The sequence below is a fragment of the Glycine soja genome, chromosome 14, assembly GCF_004193775.1.
Source record: "Glycine soja cultivar W05 chromosome 14, ASM419377v2, whole genome shotgun sequence".
Lineage (NCBI taxonomy): Eukaryota > Viridiplantae > Streptophyta > Magnoliopsida > Fabales > Fabaceae > Glycine > Glycine soja.
This window is the reverse complement of record NC_041015.1, coordinates 4,148,775-4,175,837: the sequence shown is the minus strand read 5'-3', so window position 1 is coordinate 4,175,837 and position 27,063 is coordinate 4,148,775. Positions and strand designations below refer to the sequence as shown.

General features: G+C 29.8%; 3 protein-coding genes and 1 pseudogene across 5 annotated transcripts; all 4 read left to right on the top strand.

Annotated features, from left to right (window-relative positions):
* The first annotated feature begins 1,777 nt into the window (after positions 1-1,777).
* LOC114383505 (heavy metal-associated isoprenylated plant protein 47-like) lies at positions 1,778-3,075 on the top strand. 2 transcript variants are annotated; one of them, XM_028343187.1, is made up of 3 exons: positions 1,778-1,904; positions 2,013-2,088; positions 2,501-3,075. In XM_028343187.1, the coding sequence occupies exons 1-3, from the start codon at positions 1,899-1,901 to the stop codon at positions 2,800-2,802; spliced, it is 384 nt and encodes a 127-aa protein (XP_028198988.1). In that variant the 5' UTR covers positions 1,778-1,898; the 3' UTR covers positions 2,803-3,075. The 2 variants fall into 2 exon arrangements, with proteins under 2 accessions (XP_028198988.1, XP_028198989.1); XM_028343188.1 differs by lacking the exon at positions 1,778-1,904 and having other exon boundaries at positions 2,004-2,088.
* Positions 3,076-9,077: 6,002 nt separating this feature from the next.
* Positions 9,078-10,330, top strand: LOC114383506 (annotated as a pseudogene).
* A 5,007-nt stretch (positions 10,331-15,337) lies between these two features.
* Positions 15,338-16,519, top strand: LOC114382981. Of its 2 annotated transcripts, none has more exons than XM_028342538.1 (3): positions 15,338-15,409; positions 15,507-15,585; positions 15,831-16,519. In XM_028342538.1, the coding sequence occupies exons 1-3, from the start codon at positions 15,404-15,406 to the stop codon at positions 16,247-16,249; spliced, it is 504 nt and encodes a 167-aa protein (XP_028198339.1). In that variant the 5' UTR covers positions 15,338-15,403; the 3' UTR covers positions 16,250-16,519. The 2 variants fall into 2 exon arrangements, with proteins under 2 accessions (XP_028198339.1, XP_028198340.1); XM_028342539.1 differs by having other exon boundaries at positions 15,339-15,409; positions 15,510-15,585.
* A 6,085-nt stretch (positions 16,520-22,604) lies between these two features.
* On the top strand, positions 22,605-26,143 carry LOC114383427 (protein IQ-DOMAIN 1-like). The gene is made up of 6 exons (XM_028343107.1): positions 22,605-22,876; positions 23,040-23,327; positions 23,731-23,937; positions 24,684-24,797; positions 25,050-25,430; positions 25,893-26,143. Exons 1-6 carry the CDS (start codon positions 22,628-22,630, stop codon positions 26,004-26,006), a joined length of 1,353 nt encoding a protein of 450 aa, XP_028198908.1. The 5' UTR covers positions 22,605-22,627; the 3' UTR covers positions 26,007-26,143.
* Positions 26,144-27,063: the final 920 nt, after the last annotated feature.

Here is a 27,063-nt window from a genome sequence, read left to right as displayed (position 1 = left end):
CTTTCTAACAATACAAAAAATAAAAATTACAGTAACACTCCCTCGGCTACAGCTAATTATTCTAATTACATATGCATTCCTTCGTTTCTTTGTTCCTATAGAAAATCCCTAACCTTTTGCTAGTTATTACACTGATACCTCATGATCCTTTAACACCGTCAATTTTGTTTACTCCAACCGATGAAGATCATGTCTTTGATTTATTATTATTATTTTGTTAAAATACCCTTCTCTTCTTTTTGGGTATCTGAGTTTGAAGAAAAAAAATAATTGCAGCAAAGAGCAACTTCAAATCGAGGAAGAACTCCAAACAGCATCCAAAATTTTTACTTTGAATCTCATATCAGGAGTTCTTTAGTTTGTGATTTTCTTAATAATAGTTAGAAGTAACGTGTCAATATCATGAATAAAAATGTTTCAACCTGTTGGAAAACTCGCAGCAGCATAAATTCCTTTCACGAAAATTAGTCAAATAAAAACAAAAGAACCCATTTGAGTATGTTGAATCCAAGGTATCTCAAAAACCAACTAAATTGTAATTGTTGAGATCTCCCTGTGAATATTTTAGTGGACCGCTAAGAAGAAGAAAAAGAAAAGGTACACTGAACTGTTGAACAGTGGAAGCGGCAATACCCTGCAGAGCTTGGGGGTGGAGCTTGAACGCAATGACAACTAAGAACGACAGCCAAGAATGGCAATTTTGGATTGTCGGAAAGGATATTTTTGTAAATGAACTTTGAAAGTTACATCATACGACAGAAGGAGTGTCAAAATAATGCCTTCAAATAGAGGAAATATATGTATAATTAAATCAAATCTTAGAAAATATCAGTCTAATTTACTAAAAACAATCCTGCCAAAAGTTAAAACAAACCTAGCCTTTGATTATGTAACCAAAAAAACTAGCCTTAATAACTTAACAAACATCATTGTCTTCTAGATCTACCCAATTTTTTTTAATAATTAAAAGCATTCCATTTAACTAATAGGAATTTCTGTTCTCTACAAAAAGATTCACACATATTTTAATGAGAGTCAAGTCAGATGTGAATGTTTTAGAAAAACATACATGGGAAAATTATAGTGGAAGTTAGATGAAATATAGATAAATTGATTTTTTTATTCATCATAATTAGAATCTTTATATCTCGATGGAATCTCGAAGTATTTCAGAAATTTTAATGTTTGGATTAATTATGTGATTAATTTCATTTTTTTAGGGATGTATTTTGTGGAAATAATTGAAATCCAAATTTTCTTTTACAAATTTAATGTATGTTATTAATTGAATTCCACCGTGTGTGTGTGTGTGTATATATATATATATATATATATATATATATATATATATATATATATATATATATATATATTATCATAATTTTACTTTAAAAAAAAAACTGTCAAATTAATTATGGGATCCGAAACGGTTCATCCACGAAGACTTGACTCTCGAGACGCGTTTTAATAATGCATATAGGAATGCGACATATTAGACTACCATTCGTTGTAACTGTCAGTCAATCACTAAATTACAGGGCAAATTTATTTGAACAATCAATAATTTTCCTTTTTAAACTTTTTTCATGTATTGAAAAAAACTTTTTTTGTTGTTGTACATTTTACATGTATCCTTCTGAGGCCTACTTGAGGCTGAATTACAGTAGGTAATAAAACTATCTCTCAGTATTAACAGTATATATATTTAATACTATAATCATCTATCTCTTTCTTTCTTTTTCAAGTGCCTAGTAAGATGAGCGTCAATTCACCATTTTCCTATATAATCACTAGCGTTGTCCACACAAAGAACATAGTTTATCACCCGCGAATATAGCTAGCTTCTCCAACTTCAACAACATAAAGCTAAAGTAGCCTTCTGCTTCAGATTATGAAATATGAAGGTGATATCACTTGCAATGATTAATAAATAGTTAAATTACAAGTTATGATATTTCTTTGAATAACTCGCTCTATATTTATTTAAATTAATACTGCCATGCATGAAGCAGAAAATAGTTATAAGGATGCACGTGGAGGATGGCAAATGCAGAAGCAAGGCTCTCAAAATTGCCGCTGTATGTCAAGGTGCACGTGTCTTGTTCAATAATTTCCATTCGATCATCCGTTGCTAACTTTATAAGATCCATTTTAAATTTGATTTGATATATAGCCGACAGGTCTAAATACATATACATAGCTAGTACCTAGTGTTTAAATCTTGATTCATATTTCATAGACTAAGTATATATGCAGCAATTTTATGTGAACAACGTTGTGCTTCTTCTTTGTCATGGCCATATATACAACAAATTAAAACCTTACCGACAAATTTTTTGTCAATATTGGCAAATTTTGTTACTAAAATTTTAGCGACAAATTTTTAAAAATTACATAAAAATTATTTTGTCACTCTTGTTAAATTTATTATATATATATATATATATATATATATATATATATATATATATATATATATATATATATATCAAACATTCAGGTGTTCAATCATTAGCATTTGAAGGCGAAACCAGTGATCAATTGGTGGTAACTGGAGAAGGAATCGATGCTGTTTTCTTAACCAACCGGATGAGAAAGAAGTTCAGTTATGCAACGTTATTAAGTGTGGAAGAAGTGAAAGAAGAAAAAGATGAGGGTGGCCAAGATGGAGGAGAAGAGGAAGATGAAACCGAGACAAATGAAAACTATCCTCCACCTTGTCCCATGTGTGGCACCTATCATTCTCCTATGTACCATCACGTAGTTTATGATCCATACCCTAATAGCTGCTCCATCCTCTGAGTTAATTAATTACCTCTCCTGGTTTTCTTCTTGTGATTGTATGGATAAGGCTTTTGACCTTTCCACGACAAGGATAGGAAAAACCATATTTATCTAAATTAAAAAGCGTTATGCTTTGCTTAGGATATGGAATAATGATAAGGTTCAAAAGTTTCTTTAGATTTGGAAGTGCATGTATGTAAAAAGATATTTTGTTATATGTGACTGAAGCTAGTTTCAGTTGTTAGAAAATCTATTAACCTAAATTTCAAAGGATATACATTTAACATGGAAGTTAATGAAGACTGAGTAAATTCACGATTTAGGTTTTCTGCCAAAATTTTATGTACAATACATATGCACAAACCCTTTTAGTAGGCTATGGCGGTCACGAATTGATGCATCCAACATCTATCAATTGGATTTTTCCCCACAAAGAATGCAACTTTTTTATTCCATCGATCGTTAAGCGGAAAACTCTACTCTTGAAATTAGTCTTCCGGCAACCAGCCAATTTCTTTTAATTTTAAATAATTACCATAATTGTCTTTAAAATATTGACGTTGTTTTCGGGCCTTCAACGCTAAGACTAAACATTAGTCCTCCCTCGAAGCTATTTTTAAATCATGTTGAGAATGGTGCAAGTTGTTAGACATATAAATGATTTTATTATTTATATTCAGCAGCGTTATTTGATGCGAAAATATTCTATGAAAATATGAGTTTTTGTTAATTTGACTAATTAATTTAATAAGATTTTATGTTACCTTCATTAGGTGTGTTAGCACTCAATTTTGTCTAGTATGTAAAAACATTGAAAACATAGAATATAAAAAAGAAAGAAAAACTTTTGAAGAGAAATAAAGATTAATGAGTCTTTTTTTTTTTTTTTTTATGTTAGGCAACGTGTAAAGACATGTTTTAAGTTATACTTATTCAAATGATGTATTCTTTATATTGAAAAATTAAGAATAAGATATACAATTCATATTTCAAACTTTTAAACAAAAATAATCTTATCTTAATGAAAAACAACAGAAAAGTAAGTTATTCAATTATTGTAGCTTGAAGTTTTTTCTTAATCTCACTTATGTAAGAAGCCAGACATATATTGGGAGAATCACTTTTTTTCATCCTCTTTTCCTTTAACTATAACTATTAATAAAAACAACTACTTTTATTTGATATACACATTTTCTTAAATCATTTTATCATCTAATTAATTCTAAAAACCACATTTGAATCAAACAGTTATTAATTACAAAAAAATAACTCCTCAAATATAGTTATTAGAATAAATAATTCCTCAAATGTACCAAATATTTACTTCTTTTAATTATTTTTTATTTTTAATTTAAAACTAAAAAATAAAAGAAATTGGCAGTTGAGCCTATTTCCTATTAGTATGTATAAAGAGGACACCATCAAACATTAGGATCCTCTAAAAAAAAATGTTAGTGTAAAGCATATGGTCTATAATTTAGTTTGAATATTTTAATATTTTAGAGCTCAAAAGTTAGAGGCACATAAATTGCTTTGAATTATTTGACGCATTGTGTTCTTTAAGAATGATCATCTTGAAGTAAATATTTTTTTTATCTCTATGTTTTATTTATAACTGTGGTTGATATTATTATTGATGTTATTTTTACTGTTGTTGTTATTATTATTTCTTTAAGCTTTCTTTCTTTTAAAAAAGTTTCATTTAAGCATAATGCCTTATATTAATAATCCATTTTGGGACATAATTAAATTGCGAAAATTTGATTTCTTGAAAAATTAAAAAGAAAAATACAATTATCTTTACAGATTAAATTGCGTCAGTTAATTTTATTTATTTTACGATGCACAAGTTCCAATAATTTGATACTTCTAAATTCCTTTTGTGAAATTAAAATTACTGTTGTTGTTCTAAAAGATAGAAGCAAAAATTAATTAGCTGTAATATCTTCTTAATATTACAGTTTTGCGGCACGCATTGCGAAAATTTGATTTCTTGAAACTACTGTAATAATAAAATTTATTAAATTCCCAATATTTTTTTTAAAAAAAACTTAACTCCAAGTTTCTCATTGCACGGGAAAATAGGTAAGAAGAAGGGGTCATTAAGCCCAAAATATTTTTTTTAGTTTTCTCCTTTATTAAAAATAAATCACCCCCTAAAAGAAAATAATTAATAGTATACAATAAATTGATTATTTGAATAAATACAACTCTTATAATTATTTTTCCTCGATCTTTTGATTAACTCTTGATTATGTTATAAGGTGGGAGATGCATTTTAGAAACTATTAATAATTTTCTTAATTGATTATATGTAATCATTTTCAACATAGTTTAAATATAAATATAAATTATAAGTTGAAATTAATTTTACAATTTCTCAAAGAATAAATATAAAATAAATTGCAAATTCACAGTTAAAACAAATTTTTATCACATGAGCATGTGTACTGATTGATATATATATATATATATATATATATATATATATATATATATATTATTTTGGATATATAATATAGTAAAATTCTGTTTGAATTAAATCAGTTTGTATAATAAGAATCAAACCAATAAAATTTAGTTTAATTGATTGATCAATATTGGGCATGAATTCTTATAAACTCTATAGTGTTTGTTATTTGGATTAAGGATCAAATTCATTACTCAAATGATTCAGTCTTAAATTTAAGATATTAATTACATATACTTAATTATTTGGTTGTATTAAATATATTTGAATGATTGGTAAACACCTCCAATTGCATCATATTCCACCTTCTTACAGGCAAAATCAAGAAAAGTAAGTCATCGTTAGTGACTATTATGTCCTAGACAGCAATCTTCTATCAAAGAAATTTCTTAAAGAAAAAACAACCCTTCATTTGTCTGTGTCGATCGATCTTAATGTTCTTCCTTCCTACTTCATAGAAATTTCCTCAATTATCAGCCTGTGTATTTGTTTTTTTTAGAACTTCGGTCAATACAAATAATACCACAAACTTGTGTGCTTATGACACAAGTGAAAAAATACAAATAATTATCAAATGAAAAGTATAAGTATTTATAGTTTACAAATACTGAAAAGTATTATTTTAAAAAAAAAATTGGTAAAAAAGTTTATTTTAAAAAATAAAACTTTTACTCAGCCACCGTTTCTGACCAGACAGTTGCTAGACGTTGAGTGGATTTGCCAACGATACCTACATAGACCAATAAAACTAATTTTAACATATTGCCATCGTGAAAAAAATAATAATCAAAGACAAAGATGTAAATGCTTATTTTTTTATATATGAAATAAATGTTTCAAAACAGTTCAATTATTTAACTATTTCCAAAATGCGATGGACCAATTGCCCTGTTCTTTACACTCAGGTATCTCAATTAATAGTGATGTGTGGAGCTCAAGGCCTGAGATTGTGATGCGCTGATGTGTGTGCTTTTTTATGGATTACAAGCACTATGTTTTTATCAGAAATAATCCTATTTAAGTTGGATAAAAATGTTATAAATAGTAACATTTTCAATAAAAGTGTCTAGGACATATTTGTGCTAGAGAAAATATTTTTCTTTAACTGATATATTTCATGATCGCAAATATTATTAATTAGATAATAAAATACTGGCAATTAGTGTAAGAATTGCTTCTAGAAAGATAATTTAATGTAGAGTACTCTAGTCTATTAATTCAAAATATCAAAATCTGTATTAAATTTTTTTCCTCCAACACGGGTCACTCCCCCTCCAATATATTTTCCACTCAAAATTTGCAAGACGTGTGTTTTGAAAGACGTTTACATCCGTTGACAAGAGTGGACTTAGGTAGAAGACTTTGAATAATTATTTCTAATATATCACATACTATTATAATATTTATTATGATATTCTGCTTACAGAAATGTTATTTGATATAATATACTTTACAAGATATATTATTATGATATTATAAATTATATATATAATATTTATAATTTGTTATATTATCATAATATTATATTATTTATATATTTTTATTTTGAAATCTCATGAGTAAATTATTGATTATATATATATATATATATATATATATATATATATATGTATGTATATTCATTCAATCACATCTTTATAAATCATAAATTTTTCAATTGTATAATTTTTTATATCATTAATTTTAAAAGTAATTATAATAATATGTTTAAAAAATAATTATAATATCTTAACATATAAATTTTATATAAGAAACAATAAAATTATATGTTTTAATACTAATTCTTATCTTATTTCAATTATAATTTTAATATATATTTTCAAACACTTATGAATTAATTTTTGGACAATATTTTTCCTAGTTTTTTTAGTGTAAAAATAATACTAAAGTTACAATATAAAATAAGAATTTAAAAAATAAAATAATGTTCAGCTATTTTTTTAACTAAAAAAAGCAACTCTGGAAAAACGAGATATTAGCGATGGAGGGACAGAGAAAGTAGGGAAGATAGAAAGCATGGGGTCGGAGAGAGTAAGAAGATATGACTAGGTAACAAAGAGAACAAAGACAGAGAAGAAAAACCACATTTTTTTATATTGGATCCTCATTCTCTCCTTGTGTTTGGTTGTGAAAAAGATAATGGAGAGAATAAGAGGAAATATGTGGGAAGAGAAAAAAAAAAGTAAATTTTAAAAAATAATAAAAGTGATTTAATTGAAAAAAATAAAGAAAAATAAAAAATAAATATTACTTTTTTTTATAATTTATTTAATGGTATGCTAATACACCGCAAATTACAGGACGAATGATAAATGAGTGTAGTTTGAAAGCAAATATAAGTTATCAATCACAATTTTTGTCTCCTTACTTTAAGAACATTTGTCCTTGAGTAATCATTCTTTCTTATTTTCTCTCCTTTGCACTGAAAATTTCAAAAATCTCCTTTCTCTTTCAGTTAACCAACCCACATTCTTCCCCTCACTTTTCCTCTCTTTCTTCCTATCTTCTCTTTCTACCCATCAAACTGAGGGTAAGGATTTTTCTTTTTAAAGTTCTTTTTTTTTCAATTTTTTCATTAAACATTTATAAGAAAATAAATGAAAAATAAAATAAACTTCTATTTTAAACTAAAATTAATTTATATACAAGTTAAAAATCAACTTCTAAAAAATTTATTATAAAAAAATTTCTACAAATTAATATGTAGATACATAAGCTAATTTAAATTTATAAATTTATTTCATTCTTTTTCTTATTTTATTCACTTCTCTATGAGTTTTAAATTCAGACCCGTCTATTACGTTCTCTCCCCTTCTTGGTTGTTCTACAATAACACATTAAAGGTTGAAATTTTACAGGATTTTGACTTAACTTGGTTGAAGAGGATCTAAATTCCCTTTTTTATCCCCCAAAAGTTGCTTCACCCAATTAGTCTTATAAAGCTACTTTTTCATTTTCTTTAATAAAATTAAACTACTTAATTTTAAAAGTTTCTCAAAAAAAAAAATGTTTGACAAACTTCTTTCTAAAGAAAAGAAAGCATATATTATTAAAATTAAGTTAAAACAAATCCAGCCTCAATAGATTAACAAACATCATTGTCTTCTACCAAATTTTTTATCATTAAGAAGATTCCATTTAACTACTAGGAATTTGCTGGTCCCACAAAATGATTCACACATATCTAATAATCGAATTTAAAATAGAACTTGAAACACGGGGCCAAGTCTTTCAAAGAGAGTCCACGTTCTTCGTTATTTTGTTTTTACCTTCAAACGCGGGGCCAAGTCTTTCATATGTGGTTTTTCTTCTCTGTCTTTATTATTTACCTTTATTTTGTCGTTAAACGTCACCTAATTTCCCATCATAAGTGTAAAATGGAAGAAGGATTCAAACTGAAAAATATAGAAATCAACCAGTTTCCATGGCGTCTTGCGCAATATGTCTACTCTAAGTCAGCAAAAATAATACAGAAAAAAATATTGATAAGAGTTTAATTTCCATGTAGAGTATAAATTTTTTTATATTATCAATTAATAAAAAACTTATTTTAAATATGATTTTTCAAATAATTATTATAAAACAAAATTATCATATATAATAATATATAGTTGAATAATAATGTAAAAATCTTTTATATTATCGGTGTATTTAAATTAAGTTGAACTTTAATATTTATGTTAATGACTTTTTATGATTTTGTTGTCGTAGAGAATTCACAGGAAACCTGTCAAATAAGATGGGTTCTGTTCTCTATTTTTAGAAGATCTCATTACTTATAAAATGAAATTTAATAGTTTTAAGCAAATTATAAAAAGTATGATAGAAAAGCATTACTAATTAATATTTCTATGCAAAGATCACTGTTACATGCGGATATATAAACGGTCTCCTAATTGCACCACTACCATGAAAAACCAGAACATCACTAGCTAAAGCTTCTCCCCAAACATAAAGCTAAAGCTGTCCTCTGTTTTAAATTACCAAACATGAAGGTGAGACCACTTGCATTTGTTAGTAATTAAATTATTGCATAGGTTCAATTTGATTCAGTAATAAGCTCTCCACTTCTGCAGAAAATAGTTATCCAGGTGCACATGGAGAATGACAAATGCAGAAGCAAGGCACTGAAAATTGCTGCAGCCTCTCAAGGTACAATTATCCGTTTATTATTGAGAAATGTTACTTATACAATAATTTATACAATTGACAGAAAAAATTGATTTTAAGATGAATAATGTGATGGTCAAAGACATTAAAATGACTTTCTACAAACTTTTATATGAGCATCATATTTCTTAGTGCATGTTTAGATTAAAGTTTGTAATATTAAGTTTAAGTGAGACTTAAGTTCACAAACTGATTTTACAAAAACTGATTTTTCAGACAATGTGTAATCATACTTTTTGAGGGTAACTAAACATATCACCAAAATGAAATTACTTTCAAATTGAATATGGAGTTCCCAAAAGAAAAATCAAACACAGCTTTTATTATTAGTAATTTCAATTTTTAATTTTCAGTCTAAATAACATATCCTAATTGAGTTATACTTGACAGTACTTATTTATGCTCATAATTAACTTATATATGCTGTTTCTAATTAAGGTGGCCAAATCAAACATACATGCAGGTGTGCATTCAGTGGCATTAGAAGGTGAAAGCAGAGATCAAGTGGTGGTGACTGGAGATACAATCGATTCTGTTTGCTTGACGAATAAGTTTCGAAAAAAGTTCAGCAATGCTACCCTTATAAGTGTTGCAGATGCAAACGCTTCCGATGAGCAACAGGGTGGTGGTGGAGGAGAACAGAAAGTTGAAACAACTTTAGAGAAAAAATTGCCAATAGCTTATTGTTATGCTAACTTTCCTCCACCTTGTCCATTATATGTGGTAGATCATGATCCATACCCCAATACTTGCTCTATTCTCTAAGAAGACTGAACCTTAATTTCTGAAAGTGAAATCATCCATGAATTGAAGCACATGCTTTATGCTTTGGATATCCAAGAATAATATTACAACATTTGGGACCCCAAATCTATATGAGATAACACAATGTCCTGTTTTCGTTTACTATTTTGTCAATTATATCTCTATCTTTGTTTAAGTTTTAATTATTTTATATATTTATTCTCTAATTAAGGAAAGAAAAGTAAATAATAATAATTAAAAAATTAATCAATACAATAAATAAGAAGTACTCAAATGACATTTTTTTGGACCCCTAAAAGAAATAACAGTGTCCTGTTTTCGTTTTATAGAATTTGACCATGTTGGAATATAAAGAAATCCAAGCAAGATACAGGAAGAACAAAAAAAGAAACTCCTAGCCTATCATAAATTAGAGTCCACACTTGATTTAAGACATTACATGAGAGAAAAAAAAGGTGTCCAACATTACAAAATGGTTACGACAGGTTCATCCCTTCAGAAGTCACTCATGAAATATGATCACCTCTCTTCATATATAGACACAAGGACCTTCCATTTTCACTCTCTTTCTCTCTAACAAATCCACGCAAAGAAAACTATGGCACTTCTCTTTGATTCCCCTTGAGAAATTATTAGGCCTCCAAAGCTGACTTCTCTTTGATTCCCCGTGACTTAAAAATAGACCTCCATCAACACGAGCTCTTATTAGTAACCACACTACCGGCCTCCAAAGTTGATATGATGCTTATTAGGAGTAGATCGTTTGGTATAAATCACAAAAACGAATGATGTCACTTCCAAAGATGAAAGATAGGTCAAGGGTATACATCACAAGAGTTCAATCTTGATAAGTCCGAAATTGATTCAGCAAGAAATATAAAGAGAAGTTCTCACAAAATACACATGTATTTTCTCAAAATGTCAAAATTCTTTTTCATCAAAATGACTTCAATACATATAATGTAGATGAGGTGCAGAAAAGACACCAATTTATTTAATAAAAAATTACAAAAATAGAAAAAAATATTCGATATGGGCCTTCAACTTAGTATGAGTCTTCAGCAATCAAAATTCTTGAGAGTGTCTTTGAGTTTTTGTTTTTCTCCACTTAAGCCTTGTATGACTGTTACCAAAGGTATCCTGTGACTGTTTAGTGCTATTCTTGATCATAAGTCTCTTATATTTAGACAGTTTTAGGATTCTCATCAAAAGTCCAAACCAACCCGACATACCAAATTCTTAAAGGAATAATGATACATAAAACATCTTTTATTTTAAATATCTCACTCACACTTTTCATTTCTCTCTATATTCCTATCACATTATAAATCTTATCATATTTATATTTTTTTATTTTTTCTTTCTCAGTGTTGGATGTCATTTGAGCTGTCTATCAAATATTTTTCTTTTTGAAGTGAAACATATACTGAACTTCAGAATAAAAGTGCTTGGGAGGGGTACTCGTGTGGTCAAAACACAGACCAGAAGCGGTTTAATGTAATGTTTGGTAAAATAGAATGAAATACAATTTTTTTTAAAATTTAAATTAAATTAATAAAAGTGTGAGTTACACAAAACAAACTCGTAGGGGCAAGGTAAGACACTTCTTAATTAACTATATTGTGATGGATGCATCGAATTTATGTGATTAACTGCTACTTGAAATATACATTCAGATGGCTTCGAGGAGGAAATAAGAATATAGGTAGTGATGATTTGAAGTTATACCAAAGATTACTTGATACAATGAAGCGAACCGATATAAGTACATGAATTCTTATTTTGTGACAAATTTAACTAAGAGTGCATTTGGATATGGATAGAAGATTTTAAATGAGGAAAATAATTTATCAAGAGAATTTGAATTTCTGTACTTTAGAATTCATTGTTTGGATGCTTTTTATGAAGAATTTAAAATTTTAGAATTTTAAAACAGAATTTTAAACAACTAAAAATCTGAAATTTCAATTTCCTTCTAAAAGGTGAGAAATTGAAATTCTTTTCTTACAGTCTTCTCCAAGAAACACCGTCTGAGTTCCTAAAATATCGTTGTGAGCATAGAAGAACACGTATAACTAACATACCAATCATATTTTTTCTTTTTTTTTCATCCTCATAATTTTAACTTTTTTTTATCCAAACACAAAATTTTGAAAACAAAAGAATTTTAATTGAAGTATTTGAAATTCTTAGAATTTAAAATTTCTCAAAATTTTAAATTTCTCCATCTAAACACACTCTTAAGGAATTCAATGCTATATAGTTAATTGTTATTTTGTGTAGGTGGTTTGGGAGTCTTACTCAAAGGATGTAATGCAACTATTTTTGTGTTGGTGCTAGTATGATAGTCACAATTTGATCCCTAAAAAAATATCTTAGTAGGTGAGAGAAGAGAATATTTATAAATGATCTTTGACCTCGACTCCGTAAGATTTTATGATTACCGAAACATTCATTATATATGGTTTGTTCTATATCCTGTACAATGATATGTTTGAGTTTTTTTGTTACAAGGTGAAATTGCAGAGGCATTATCGTTCAACACCACAGCATCAGGGGACGCTGATGACTCCAAGTGCCCTTCAGTTTGATTTGTAATTATGTATCATAAATATGCCAACCGAACCAAAGCCAAATTAGTGATGCAGATCATTGTCAAGTGACGCAACTCTGGTGTCATCATTGTGTTCATAGCAAGCCATTGTATATGCCACCATTTCATGTGGTTTTACACTATCAATTTTAATTTTGTTGTGGTTTTAAAAATTCTAAAACAAATGGAATTACTTAATTTGTAACTAATGGCAGGCACTTATATATATATATATATATATATATATATATATATATATATATATATATAATACTCGTATAAGACCTAAAATGTAGACTTTTGAAGCATAGGAATTACATCGCAATATTTGACAAGGGTAGCTAGGATCAAATAAGTTATTAACCCTTAAAATAATTATTAATAATTTATATTATATTAATGTATATTTATATTTTTTTCTCTTTATAATATTAGTATATATAATAAAATATGTATTTTGAAGAATGAATGAATGTGTTTTTAAATTTTAATAGTTATTTTTAAAAAAAATCAAAATCAGGGAAGAAAATAAAGGTTAGAAAATATAAAAATAGAATAAATGAAAGATATTTGAAAAATTGACAAAAGAAAATTAAACAAAATAATAAATTAAAAATTTCAAAATAAAATTTAGAAAAACTTAATTGCAATAGTTTGTCGACCACTTGACTCTCAGAGACGCGTTTCATTAATGTATATACGGATACGATTAATTAGACTATCTTATTGCGTGTGACATTTTTTAACAAGACTTGACTCAATCAATAGTAGCGACAAATCAGAAGTTATTAACTTTTTATTTATATTAAATCTTTATATTATTAACTTTTTGATAAGTTTTATTTTATTTTTGTTAAAGTTTGTGTCAAACCGTTCGTTAATATATTTTTTTAATTTTTCAGGAGTATATCAGTATTAGTATGCTACTACTACTATTAACTAATTCTAACAGGGTTTGCATTTTTTATCAACGTAGACAAAAACGGGTTGGAGAGTAATCCATGCAAGTAGGGTTGGAGTGTATTTCATGTACTCAAATATTCTGATATTATTTTGGTCACATAGGGAAGGGATAACCAAGTTTTAATTCGTTAATGAGTGCGTCAAACCTTATTTTCAGCAAACACGGTGGGAATAAAGCTGACTTCTGTAATACAAGCTTATTATAAATGAATATATATATATATATATATATATATATATATATATATATTCAAGACTGCAGTAGTAGTAACATCTAGCAAGAGTTGTGCCACGGAGATTAATTGCAATCAGTGAATGCAAAAAGGTTGTCAATCTTGGGCATGATGCAACCCTACATGAAAAGGCAAATTAAGCAATAGCATAGCTACACATGTGCCAACAAAAGCAAATGATATTGCACAGTTTCACCAATTTTTATTTAAATATAAGATAATAAACATCTAAAATATCTGACAAAGATAAAAATTATCTCTTAGCAATGGTTTCTATACAAAAGGAGGAACAAGTCTCTTATTTTTTTCTCCACTTGGTTTAACGATCATCTGTTGTGTCTCAATTTATAGCCTATGCAATAGACTCTTTAGGTATATTTTAACTCGCACCTCACCTATTATGAGATAGACATTTTTGTTGCTGTAATTAGACAGTGGTAATTCTTGTACTTTTCTGCTCTCATTATATATAATATTACACCTTTGCCTTAAAAAAAAGTGTCACCAATTTTTTAAACCACCTTTGCCAAGATAAAAATCTCTCATTCATATCACATTAATCCTTGATATGCATATAATACTTAAAGTAATAAACTGATATTTGAAATCATTTGCATGCATCGGCTATAAATTGAGACACAACAGATGATTGTTAACCAAGTGGAGAAAAAAAATAAGAGACTTGTTCCTCCTTTTGTATAGAAACCATTGCTAAGAGATAGTTTTTATCTTTGTCAGAAAAAATGAGAGACTTGTTCCTCCTTTTGTATAGAAACTTTGCAATATGATTTGCTTTTGTTGGCACACACCAAGCTATGCTATTGCTTAATTTGCCTTTTCATGTTGGGTTACATCATGCCCAAGATTGACAACCTTTTTGCATTCACTGGTTGCAATTAATCTCCGTGGCACAACTTTTGCTAGATGTTACTGCTACTGCAGTCTTGAATAAAATGGTTTTTACATATTATTATTATTATTATTCAATCGATCTATTAAGAATTCAGGAAAAAGAATTTTGTGTTATTTGTCACTTTTATACGTTGTGGTATAGTTTACTTGAATTTTACGTAACATTTCCTATTTCAGGATTTTCCTTAATTTTTTACTTCAATGATACTTTGAACTAGATAAAAATTAAATTGTTAACATGATTTAAGACAAAAAAAAGAGTCCTATATATATATAACTGTAGTAAGTCAAATAAATTTTCATGGCGTGCGCGATGGGCAACATGTCACACATTCTAACAAACACACACACATATATATATACATACATATATATATATATATATATATATATATATATATATATATATATAATCTCACTCGCACTGCCCATTCGAAGCATAGAAACTTGAATAAACGTATTGGATCCAACAATATAAAGTTAAAGCAGTCTTCTTCATATATATCATCAAACATGAAGGTAATATCACTTTGTAATGATTAGTTAAATTACAAGCTACTCTATTTATTTGAGAATATATAATAAGCTCTATATGAATTCTGCGATATATATGCAGCAGAGAATAGTTATAAAGGTGCAATTGGAGACTGACAAATGCAGAAGCAAAGCTCTCAAAATTGCTGCTAAATCGCAAGGTGCGCGTGCATGCATGTGTATCATGTCCAATAATTTGCATTCCTGCTTTTATTACTTAAATATCCATTTTAAATTTGAATTAATAACCACAAGTAGAAATTACCTATAATTGTTTATGCTTGATAACTTGTAATTCAAAACTAGCTAATAGTGTGTAAATCACGATTCATATATAGCCAAAGTATATGAATTTGTCATGGTTTTAAATTGCGGTTGTGTTCACGGCCATATATCAAACATACAGGGGTGCAGTCACTGTCCTTAGAAGAAGAAAGCAATAATGATCAAGTGGTGGTGATTGGAAATGATGTGGATCCTGTTTGCTTAGTAAATCAGTTGAGAAAGAAGTTCCGTTACGCTACGTTGTTAAGTGTCGAAGATTTAGAAGAAGGAGATGAGGGTGGTCAAGATGGAGGAGGAGAAGAAGAAGAAGCAGAAACAGAAACAGAAGAAGTCACGCAAAAGGAACCTCATTATGATAATTACCATATTCCTAATTGTCCAATATATACTAATAGCACGTATGTTCCACCTTCTCCAATATGTACCACCTATCTTCCAACTTGTCCAATGTGTGCCACTGCCACATATTTTCCACCTTCAGCTCCCATGTATCGTCCCAGAGTTTATGATTCATACCCCAATAGCTGCACCATCCTCTGATTCTATGGAAAAAGCTTTTGACATATTTCCATATCAGAAGGATACCATAAAACCATTTAGGTTGGATATGCTGCTGAGATAGTGTTGTTGGACTTGATAAAATTTAGATTTTGGTACTACTTAACTGGAAAAGTTAAGGGTTTTCTTTTATCTATATATATAGATCCTTTGTTATGAATAAAAGCTCTGTAAGAATTGTTACACTTGTATACGGGTTGAGGTACTCTTATACCTCATCATAAATATATTTTATCTTTGCTGATGAAAAAACATTCATGAATCAAAAGCGTTACACTTGGCTAATTAGGATATGGTTCAAATTTCTTTAGATTTGGAAATGTATATGTAAAATGACACATTTTGTACTGTGACTACTGAAGCTAGTTTATTTGCTAGAAAATATAGTAATCTATAAATTTCAAAAACTATATATAGAGAGAGAGAGAGAACAAGGAGGTCTGTTTATGAAGACTGCAGAGTTAAAGGTTTGATTTTCTGTCAGCGTTATATGCATCCAACATCTATCAATTAATTGATACTTTTTCCCATTAAATATACAACTGTTATTATTTTCCATCAACTATACCCTTTTTTTTGGTGTCTTGAAATTATTAGTTAGTCTTTCCGGAAATTAAGAAATAATTACCATAATATATATATAGAGAGAGAGAGAGAGAGAGAGGTTGTTTTTAGGTCTTCAAGTCTTCCACTAAGAATTAATTATGCTTGGTAGCTGTCACACACAATAAAAAAGCGACGCGTTTCCATGTGCAGATCCTATTCTTATGAAACTTGAAGTATAATATGATTATTTAGTAGATTTATATATGTAGTTTAATGTCTTGGTTGCAAATTATTATCCTTATTAGGGAGTACATGTAATCACAGCGGATACATTTTTTGTAGTCACTACCGTTTAGTTAGTAAATTAAACTCGGCATGTAAACAACCATTAACAACACACTTCTTGTACTGAGATAGTATCTTTATTCAATAATATTTTTCTTTAAAAAAATGGTTCGGAAATATTATTGTTCTTAGATTGGTTAATAAAAGCTTCAATTTAATTTGCATCTTATTTCATGCCCGCTTCACAGGTAAAATCAAGAAAAAGCAAGTCTTCGATCGTTTGTTAATGTCCCGTATATAATATATGCTAATCCTTTTCAATCATAGAAAATTCCTCGAAAATGCAAGAATTCTTTGTCTCTGTCAAGTCTGTTTGTGTTCTTTCATAGAAATTTCCTCAACAACACCATGTGAATTAATTTCATTAGCTACCGTAACTGACCAACCCGTAGCTAGACCAATAAAATTAATTTTAACATTGCTATCATGCCAAAAAAACTAAAAAAATAATCAAAGACAAAGATGTAAATGTTTCGTTTTATGTATGAAATAAATGTTTTAGAACAGTTCAATTAATTAATTATTGTAAAAACGACGTTGACAAATTTCCCCTCAGGTATCCCATTCCTTTGTAGTCATACCTCGACAATCACTTGACTTACTACAACCTAGTGGTACGCACACATGTGTTTGTTAGAGAGAAAGGAAGTTTTAATTCTGAGGTAGTATTTCACATATATAATTCTGGGATAGTATTAATACTGTACTCGCACGTATACATGGATCGTTATTGATGTTAATTTATGCATCAATAAAATAACACTTAAATATAAATATATTATAATTTGTTACATATGAAATCTATCGATATATTTCATGACAATGATATATTTAGAAGTTGATGATGTAGATATTTGTGCCTATAGAGATCTGTTGTTTGTTTTTAGTTTGCAATTATAACAGTTATAATATGGAATTATAAAAAAATTTATATGGACAAAATAATCATGTTTATTGTTACCAAAATTATAATTAACATTACTGATTGACAAGTCATTTCATAATAACAATCGAAAAACCATAATAAAGAAAATAGGAAGTATTTGAAAATATATAGAATCAAATAATGTTTCCAGTTCAATAGACATATATATTCTAATAAAACTGTATGCTATTTCAAGCAATCCAACACAACTACATAGGTCAATTATATAATTAAAAATATTTTTTTAGACAAAATAACATTATTATCTAGTTACCAAAAGGTAATAATACTTAAGGGTGTGCATTAAAAGAGAAATTTCCAGAGACTCTTTTGAAAATTAAGAGTGAAGTATTAAACAGAAAAACTATGAAATATTAATTGTTTGATTTTGAATTTGTACTTGTGAACCCAAAATATTTTTCGGACTTTTATATATTTTATACAACTTTTAGTTTTGTATTAGTTTTTCCTTTTAGTAGTAAAATATAACAAATTGGGTTTTGACCTATCAAACAAATCCAACACTGATAAATCAAAGCTGCCATTTACTTCCTTCACCTCCTTTTTTGCTTCTGCACCCCCTAAAGGACAAAAATATCCATCATCTTCACCGGCACCCGATGTCGGAGAAGCTATGTTACGCCTGCTTCGCAACCGCGTCTGATGGTTATGGCAGCAAAATGCTCAACGACTTCAAGAATCGCCTCGTCTCAGAGCTCAACAACAGCAAACCAGTCATATTCAAAGGTTGGAAAGTTGACAAAAATGTAAAATGCGACAGCATTCAGTAAATCCTTTTCCAAAACAGTGAAATTTTTTTAACATTCCAAAATGGTGTTTCCAGAATTTGGATTTTACCATTCTGGAAAGGACTTTCCAACTTTATTGTTTCTTATACTTTAATATAATATAGATAAATTTGGTCTGTAAAAAATATTTGAATTTTTTTATCTATAAAAATCAAAGATAAATATAAGGAACTATACAATAATTTACACGTTTAACCAATTAAATTAAACCTCCAATAATAAAAATATTTGAATTTAATCCCACAAATGATTCCTTCTCCCATGCAAAGAATGTTTCCACACATATGTTCGTGCTCTCCAACGAAAGTATATATATTTTTGGGCTCCCTCTCCCACTTCCTAATTTCATTATGCTTATTAGTGTTTTATTCCTAACTTTGGACAATATAGTATTATATACTTAATGATTTTTATTTTATTTTATTTGGGGGGGTTAGGAACGAATTAATGGCTGAAGAACATGATCAAGTTGAAAATAGTATGAAAGTCAACTCAAGCTGAAGAAAGTGCTTCATATTAACTTCATACAACTACTGCCATGTAATATCAACTCGACGCTTTTTGCATGAACAGTTTCAGTCACAAATTTTAAAAGAATTAATGAAATTTACAGGACGTTGCGGCACCTTGAAAAAATTAATGGCTGAAGAACATGATCAAGTTGAAAATATTACGGAAGTCAACTCAAGCTGAAGAAAGTGCTCCATTATACAACTATATACTGGCTACTGCATGTATAATTTAACTCAGCGCTTCATGAGCAACAGTTTAAGTCACAATTTTTTTTCTCTTTAGAAGCGTTTCTGTCAAAAAATTTAAAATAAAATTTACATGAAGCTCTTGCACCTTGAAAAAATTATATTTAGTCCAAAATATTTATGCATATTTGTATACTCTTTTGTATTTTTTATTTTATTTTTAACAAACATTATTAACAAATCAATAACAACTTGTACAAAAGGATATGAAAAGTCAAAGGACAGGGAAAGATATAGCTTGCCCAGGAGAGAAAAAATGACATTCTCTCCAATAATTTTCACGTGAATTTTAGAATATTGGATGAAGCACTTGTAATATTAATCAAGTATTGTACGAGAGTTTCTTGTATACATCATGTACGTCCTTGACGACACTGCTAGCTAGGGCTAAAAGCCTCCAACCCCAAAAGAGAAAACAACTACAAAGTCCACGCTAATTAGTGGGCTGCACATGCTCATCACCACTTTTATATTTCGCAATTAAATATTTAAATAATAGTAACTATTAATTCTAACCATGCCTTTGAAAATGGATTGGCAGAGCATATTGCATGGTCCTTTATGTGTTGCCCACATGCATGTGTTCAGAAATAATCATTAAGACATGTAGCAACAGAATGAATTATTTACCACTTGTAAGTTGTATTGTTTAACTTTTTTCACTCCTACAAAATACCACATAACCAACGGATCACCAATGCCATATGCCAAAGTCCACTTGCTGATAGTGTATGATTGCTAACTAGGTATTATAAATCCCTTCTACTGGTAGAAAATTTGGGTTTCATTCCTTTTTAGGCGCGGGCAGACACAAATATTAGCAAAGAAAAAGGCCTCAATGGATAATGTATTTTCTCTAATTGAATGATGAGAGTAAGACATGGGATAAGAAAGGAACAGGTTTTTTCAAATATAATTAAATGTTATAACTAATTATAATGGGTCGTTACTCGTTAGATATTAAACAGTTTGTATCCTTTACTGTGTCCTGAAATGAATGTATATTGATCATTAAAATTTATATAAAAATAATAATAACTAAAGCTTAAAAGATTATAGAGTGAATTACTTTTTCTTCTTCTGAAAAAATGCATATTTATCATTATATATATATATATATATATATATATTTAATTTAATATGTAATATGTTTATATCTGTTAGGGAAGAAAAATGTGAATTTTAACTCAAGAAGGAATGAATATATAACACTTACAGTTGTCACACGGAATAAAAGTGTAAAGAATATTTTGGTAATAATTTTTTTAATGGAATTTTAATTAAAAATTAAAAATTAAAAAAATGAAATAAAGTGTCATACACTCTAATCTATCAGGGAAGGAAGTGTAAATTTTAACACCAGAGAAAAGGACAATGTATTATTTACATCTTTAAGAAAGGGGAGTGTAATTTACACAAGATTATAACATGCATGACTAGTTAAATATGAGTTTAAAGTTTTTTTTGTCAATTTATATAAAATTCTCAATAGTTGATATTCTCTTTTATGACCTCTCTCATATATCGATTGATATTCTCTATTATTGTTAGTATAACTTTTAATATAATTATTATAAAAGTTAATAAAAACATAAATCACAATAATTTGTAATTGAATACTATAATGTAAAATACACATTTTTAATGCAAAGCTTATTTTCTTGTAATTCAAATACTTTTTAAAGCAAAAAAAATCATTATTGAACTCAATTATTTGATCACTGCCTTCTTCCTCTACAGTTCTTCAAATTAAATTCTTACTTATCAATCTTTCCCAAAAGCTTCAGAAAAGAAACAAATCCTTTATTTTTGGTGGAGCGAGAGATCGATGTTGGGAAAGCAGGGTTTTCGTTTTAATTGAGCAATCCCTGATTCTCCAATTACCATGCAAAACTGATGATCAGGGTACTATTTAATTTCCCGGGATTTTCACTAAAGACAGTCATGACATATTTTTTCATTTCATATTCCCTATTCAATTCACTCCACCAAACCATATACACGAGGTCCTATAGGCTTTCCATCAACTTCCTCATAAAGGCACCCTGCATGAAAGAAAAATAATTGACTAGTGAATTAGGAGTTATCACTTATTAGCATGTCACACACTGCACCTTTGCCATTTCATGAGCTCATCCAAAATAAAGAAACACACCACATCTGCAAAAGTGCCCTACAAAATTGATAGTGAAGAATCCTTTGAAACTATTTCTAGGCTTCCTAACCGGCCTGTCCCCAAAGCTACTGGCATCAAACTAAAGTGATAAAAAAATTTAAAAAAAATAAAAAAAATAAAAGGCATATCATAAATATATTTGAGATTCTTGATAAATATTCTATTTTTATTTTGAGTTTTTAATAATTTTTTCTTTATATTATATTCATAATATATTAAACACTTATTTTGAATCCTTAAGCACTAATGCAACATTATATTTATCACTGATTTTCAATATATATTAACTGTTGAGATGATATTATGTGTTATGATAATGACTCACAATAAAAAAGAATTTAATATGTTAAGAATCCGATGCAACAAAAATATTTATTAAGGACCCACAATAAAAATTAATAATTTATTAAAAACCTAAAACATATTTAAACCAAAATAAAATTAAAAAAGCCACCCTAAGGACAGAGAAAGCAGTAATCAGAAAGGAATAATAGACATAGCCCCAGTAACAAGTAAGCTTTATGAAAGCTTATCATCTGCAAGCCATGTGCCAAAAGTATGTACAAAAGCAATAAAAAAACATGCACTCAATTCCATCGCCTTTTTTATCTTGCTTTTACTTTTGCACAGCTTCTATTATTTTCTGATTTAGAGGGTACCCTTACAGCTCTGCACACAGATCATCATGATCAAGCTTATTTCTAGCTAACATGTGGTCTCTCGATCCCTATATATAAAAGTTAGCAGTTTCGTGTAACGTTTAAAATAACACCAATGCAACTTTATTTATTTTTATATTTAATGTCTAATATTGTTGATCAAGTAAGAATGTGTCACTTTCCTTATTATACTTTATCCAATCCTAATAATAATGTAGCTTACTACTCCACCTATGTGCATTGGCATATATTAATATGGTTGAGGACATCTCGTGGGGAATTTGTGAAGGCTTTCACTTGTGAGCTTAGAAAACTGAAGATGGGTTTCACAGGGGAGTTGGTAAGAAGTGTCTTCTCCAAAAATCGTTCTGATGGGTCTCATGAAAACAAAGTGAGTCTATATGTTGCACTTGTTCTATAGTATCTACAAATTTACAATAGAAAAAGCATAAATGCATAATACAATTCTCTTAGCTCAATTTAAGTTCCAATAATGTTCTCATTGAATATTGCATTAACCAGCTTAATTTGAATTATGGCATGCTAATTAACAGGTGAGGCGCAATAGTGCTAAAAATAGAAGAATGTTATCTGTGAGGTCATTCTTGTGTGGTGATGAATTCAATTCAGTCCTTGCAGAGAATGATTCAGCTTCAGTTAAGAGCTCTGAAGTCACGGTTTCACAGTCCGTACATGAGGGCTTGTTAAACGATGAAGGAGACACTGAAAGTGAAGAAACTGTGGAGAATGTAGCACAGAACAGGCCAAGTTCAAACTCCAAAAAGTCATTGAATGAGGAAGAAGCAGCTGTTCTTATTCAATCAGCATTTAGAGGCTTCCTGGTTAGCTCACCAAACTTTAATTACATCAATTTTCTTATTCATATGAAAAAAAATATTTTAGTCTAAGAAAAAATTGTATTTAAGTTAAGGAAATAGTGAAAAACATATTCATGCGCTTACCTTAATGGTTGTTTGTACTAAGTTCGAGGAGTGTATGAGATGAGTGAAAATTGCAACACTGAACAGAGAATTGAGTGTCAATTTTCACCCTTCCCAAATGTTAATTTCTCCCATGTCCATTACTCAACCCTTTTTAAATTATTAATGAAAAAAATGTCAATGGTTACTTTTTAGAATCTTAGCTTATAATGGTATGTTCAATATTCATATGTTTCATAGTTTGTTCATTAATCATAGCATATAATCTGGCTTATTAGCATCACTGATATGCTGCACATTACAGTTGAGGCGTCAAAATGGAGAAATCAAATCACAAACTGGAAAAGATGAGTTCAATTTAGTAACAGAAAGTCCAGACAAAAAGTCCATAGGCACATCAATTGATGTCCAAACCTCAAACTCTACGGAAGTTTTCTCTGTCGAAGGAGAATTAAAGGGCATTTGCCACCGTATTCAGCGCAGGACCAGAACTCAAGCAATAAAGCAAAAGGTACAACAGAAGACAATGATGCTTGTGAACTGGCACTCCATGATTTTGGTTAAAAGAGAAAAAATTAAAATTGAGATATGCTCAAGAGAATAATAAATTCAGAAGAAAAGAACAAAGAAATTAGACAGAAGTACTATTTAAGACATCTTCCAGAACATATTTTAAACTTCAGATGATTAACTAAAAGAGTGGTTAATATTTTATCAAAGTTTTCTTTTAAAAAAGAAAAATAAGAACCAGAAGAGTGATAAGAAGGGTGTAAAGAAGATGAGCATGTTAACTTGATAAATCATCTTTTTGGGTTAATTTGTTCCGCATCATAAATGTGTCTAGGGTCTAGGCCAACTAAGTCACTAGCTCAATTGGTACCTCCCCAACACTTTTGAATGTGATATTGATGTTGAAATTTAATATTCCACTTGGCCACTTTTTTCCTTTGTATTGTTTGCATTCTCCAACATAACCAAAAGTCAAATATATCAGGATACACCTTAATTGGTAATTCTCACTTCTCAGCAAGGTATTTCTATTTAGTACAACCAGTTTCTGGCACACATGATTTTTTCTTGTTTTTAATATAAAGTCACAACCAACGCAAGCAAGGTTCGTTAATTTTATACATAGCACACATTGTAGGAGCATTTAATAGTCTGAACTTTAACAGGGACCCATTAAATTGGCTATAATTTACAAGTTACAACCAATCAAAATTCTGTTAAGCTGCATAGTAACATCGACATTTTCAGGAAGATTGGGATGACAGCACAGTAAGTAGCTATGTTTCAAAAATGAGGATGCAGAATAGAATGGAGGCTTCAACCAGGAGGGAAAGAGCACTGGCTTATGCTTTCTCACAACAGGTAAACACTAAAGAGTAAACAATATATGCACGGATACAGTGACGGTATAAACAAATTTTACACTATTATCCAAATGCAAACAATCATGTAAGGTAAGTTTTGTGACTTTTACAATAACTAACTAAAAATTCATAATAACAATGATTTCTGATTAGTTGATCATGTAAAATTCTTTACACCGATAGTACATAGAAATTTAATGAAGATAAAGGCACAGGACTGGTAACAAAACACTAATCCTGATTGTTGCAGCTAAGAATCTGTTCAAAGAGGAAATCTCCAAAATTTAACAGCATGGAGTCAAATATGAGTTGGAGTTGGCTTGAGCGGTGGATGGCAACGCGCCTTCCGGAGACATCATCAGTTGAAAGCCATGCCATGAAGCAGTATGACCCTTCTAATGGTAGTCACAAATTCACAATCATGACAAGATTTTTTGATGCTGCTGGGGAAGAAAAGGAGAGCTGCGGGTCAAATGAAGTGCCCCTTCATTTTGATAACTATTCCATCAATTCACGAGAAGAAAAAGTTAGCTTCAAACCACATACACCAAAGACCAACTTCAAAGCTAGGAGAACTGTTTCAAGGCGGAAAACAGTGCCTAGTTATCAATTCCATGAAGAGCAGCCAAAGGTCAGAATCTCTTTACTAGTTCACATGCCATCCAAGTCATGCATAACAGATTCATGATTATGTCTCAGTGATAGTTTACATCATTTTAGTCTCAGTTGTTACATTAGTCTCTAAAATTAAAATAAGTTCTTGAAAATGCAATCTGGCAATCACATTAGCCTATAATTCAAAAAAATGTGACTAAAGTAATAATACTAACATATGTTCAGGCACCAAAATAAAGATTAATAGTTAAGTTTAGAAACTTAAGTGAAACAACTTATAAATTCATGAACTGATTTAAAATTTCTTTAATTTTAAGGATTAATGTGACAGGTTTTTACAATTTTTAGAGACTGGAATTATGATTCTCTTTTTTTCATATATAATGTCATGATCACGAAAGATATGATTAGAATGCATGAGCATGTTGCTTGCGTATCTCTACCATCTTCTAAATATAGATTTTTAATGTTCCCACAGGTAAGCAAAAGAGATGGTTCAGGCGATGCTAGCAAGGATATTAAGCAAAAACAAAAGCAAGTGGGAAGCAGGACAGAAATTGCATTAAGCACCTCGAAAGCTTCTAATGTGTAACTTGTAAAAAATAAAGTCAAAGTATGTGTCTAGTATTGAGATGTAATGGTTGGATTCTCTAGTAGATTCTTGATTCCATAAATCTTATGTGTACATTGTACATAATATCAAGTACAAGATTGAGATGGTTGTTCTGATGATTTGCTTTCCAAAAATTCATTCATTAATAAATAGAAAAATGAATACAATGTGTTAGGAAGAAGATGCTCTGCTATGGAAACCTGTCATAGGGGTAGTTATCATTCTAGTAGCGGTTATTGTAGTGGGGTGCGGTTATTGTAGTGGTTATTATAGCGGCTATTATAATGGTTATTGTAGTGGGAATGTAGACATACAATTGTGTATAAAAGCTCTAAGAATCAATGAATAAGGCAGAAAGAGAAGAATTTAGAAAATTAGTTTGTAAGGAGGTCTTGGTCCTCGAAACCAAGTAGTGTAGTTTTCTTCCCCTCCCCTCTGCTCCTAACAATTGGTCCGACCTGCCACTCTTCAATGGCGGACACCGAACTTTCCACCGCTTGTGTGGATCGTCTCGAGGCCGCCATGGCCAAACTCGCTGCAATTCAAACTTCCACTGCTGCAGACCAAACTTCCATTACTTCCAAACTTGATGTCATTATTCGGATATTGAATACCATGGTACCTAAACAACCTTCTCCATCTTCTGCCTCTGCGAAGTCACCACCCATGCCGCCTCTGCTTCCTAAGACAATCAACCCAACTTCTTCCTCTGCTAAGCCACCACCAACAGCAGAAACCACGTCGCCTCCACCAACTGCAGAAACCACGTTGCCTCCCTTTCCCATGGCAACTTTCCACCTTCCCGTTAACAAGCACCACGCACTCTTCTTCGAATCCCTCCCAGTCGCCAGTCATCGGTCCCACACAAAGTCCTCTAATCGTGGCATCCTTCCCTCTGACATCCACTTCTCCCTTTCTGTTGTGTGTGCTGCCACGATCAGGGACACAAATCTCAACCACCCCTTCCTCCTCCTCATCTTCGTCATTCTCGTCACTGCCAAAGGGCTCTGTCTCCACAATCATCTTCAGGCACTAA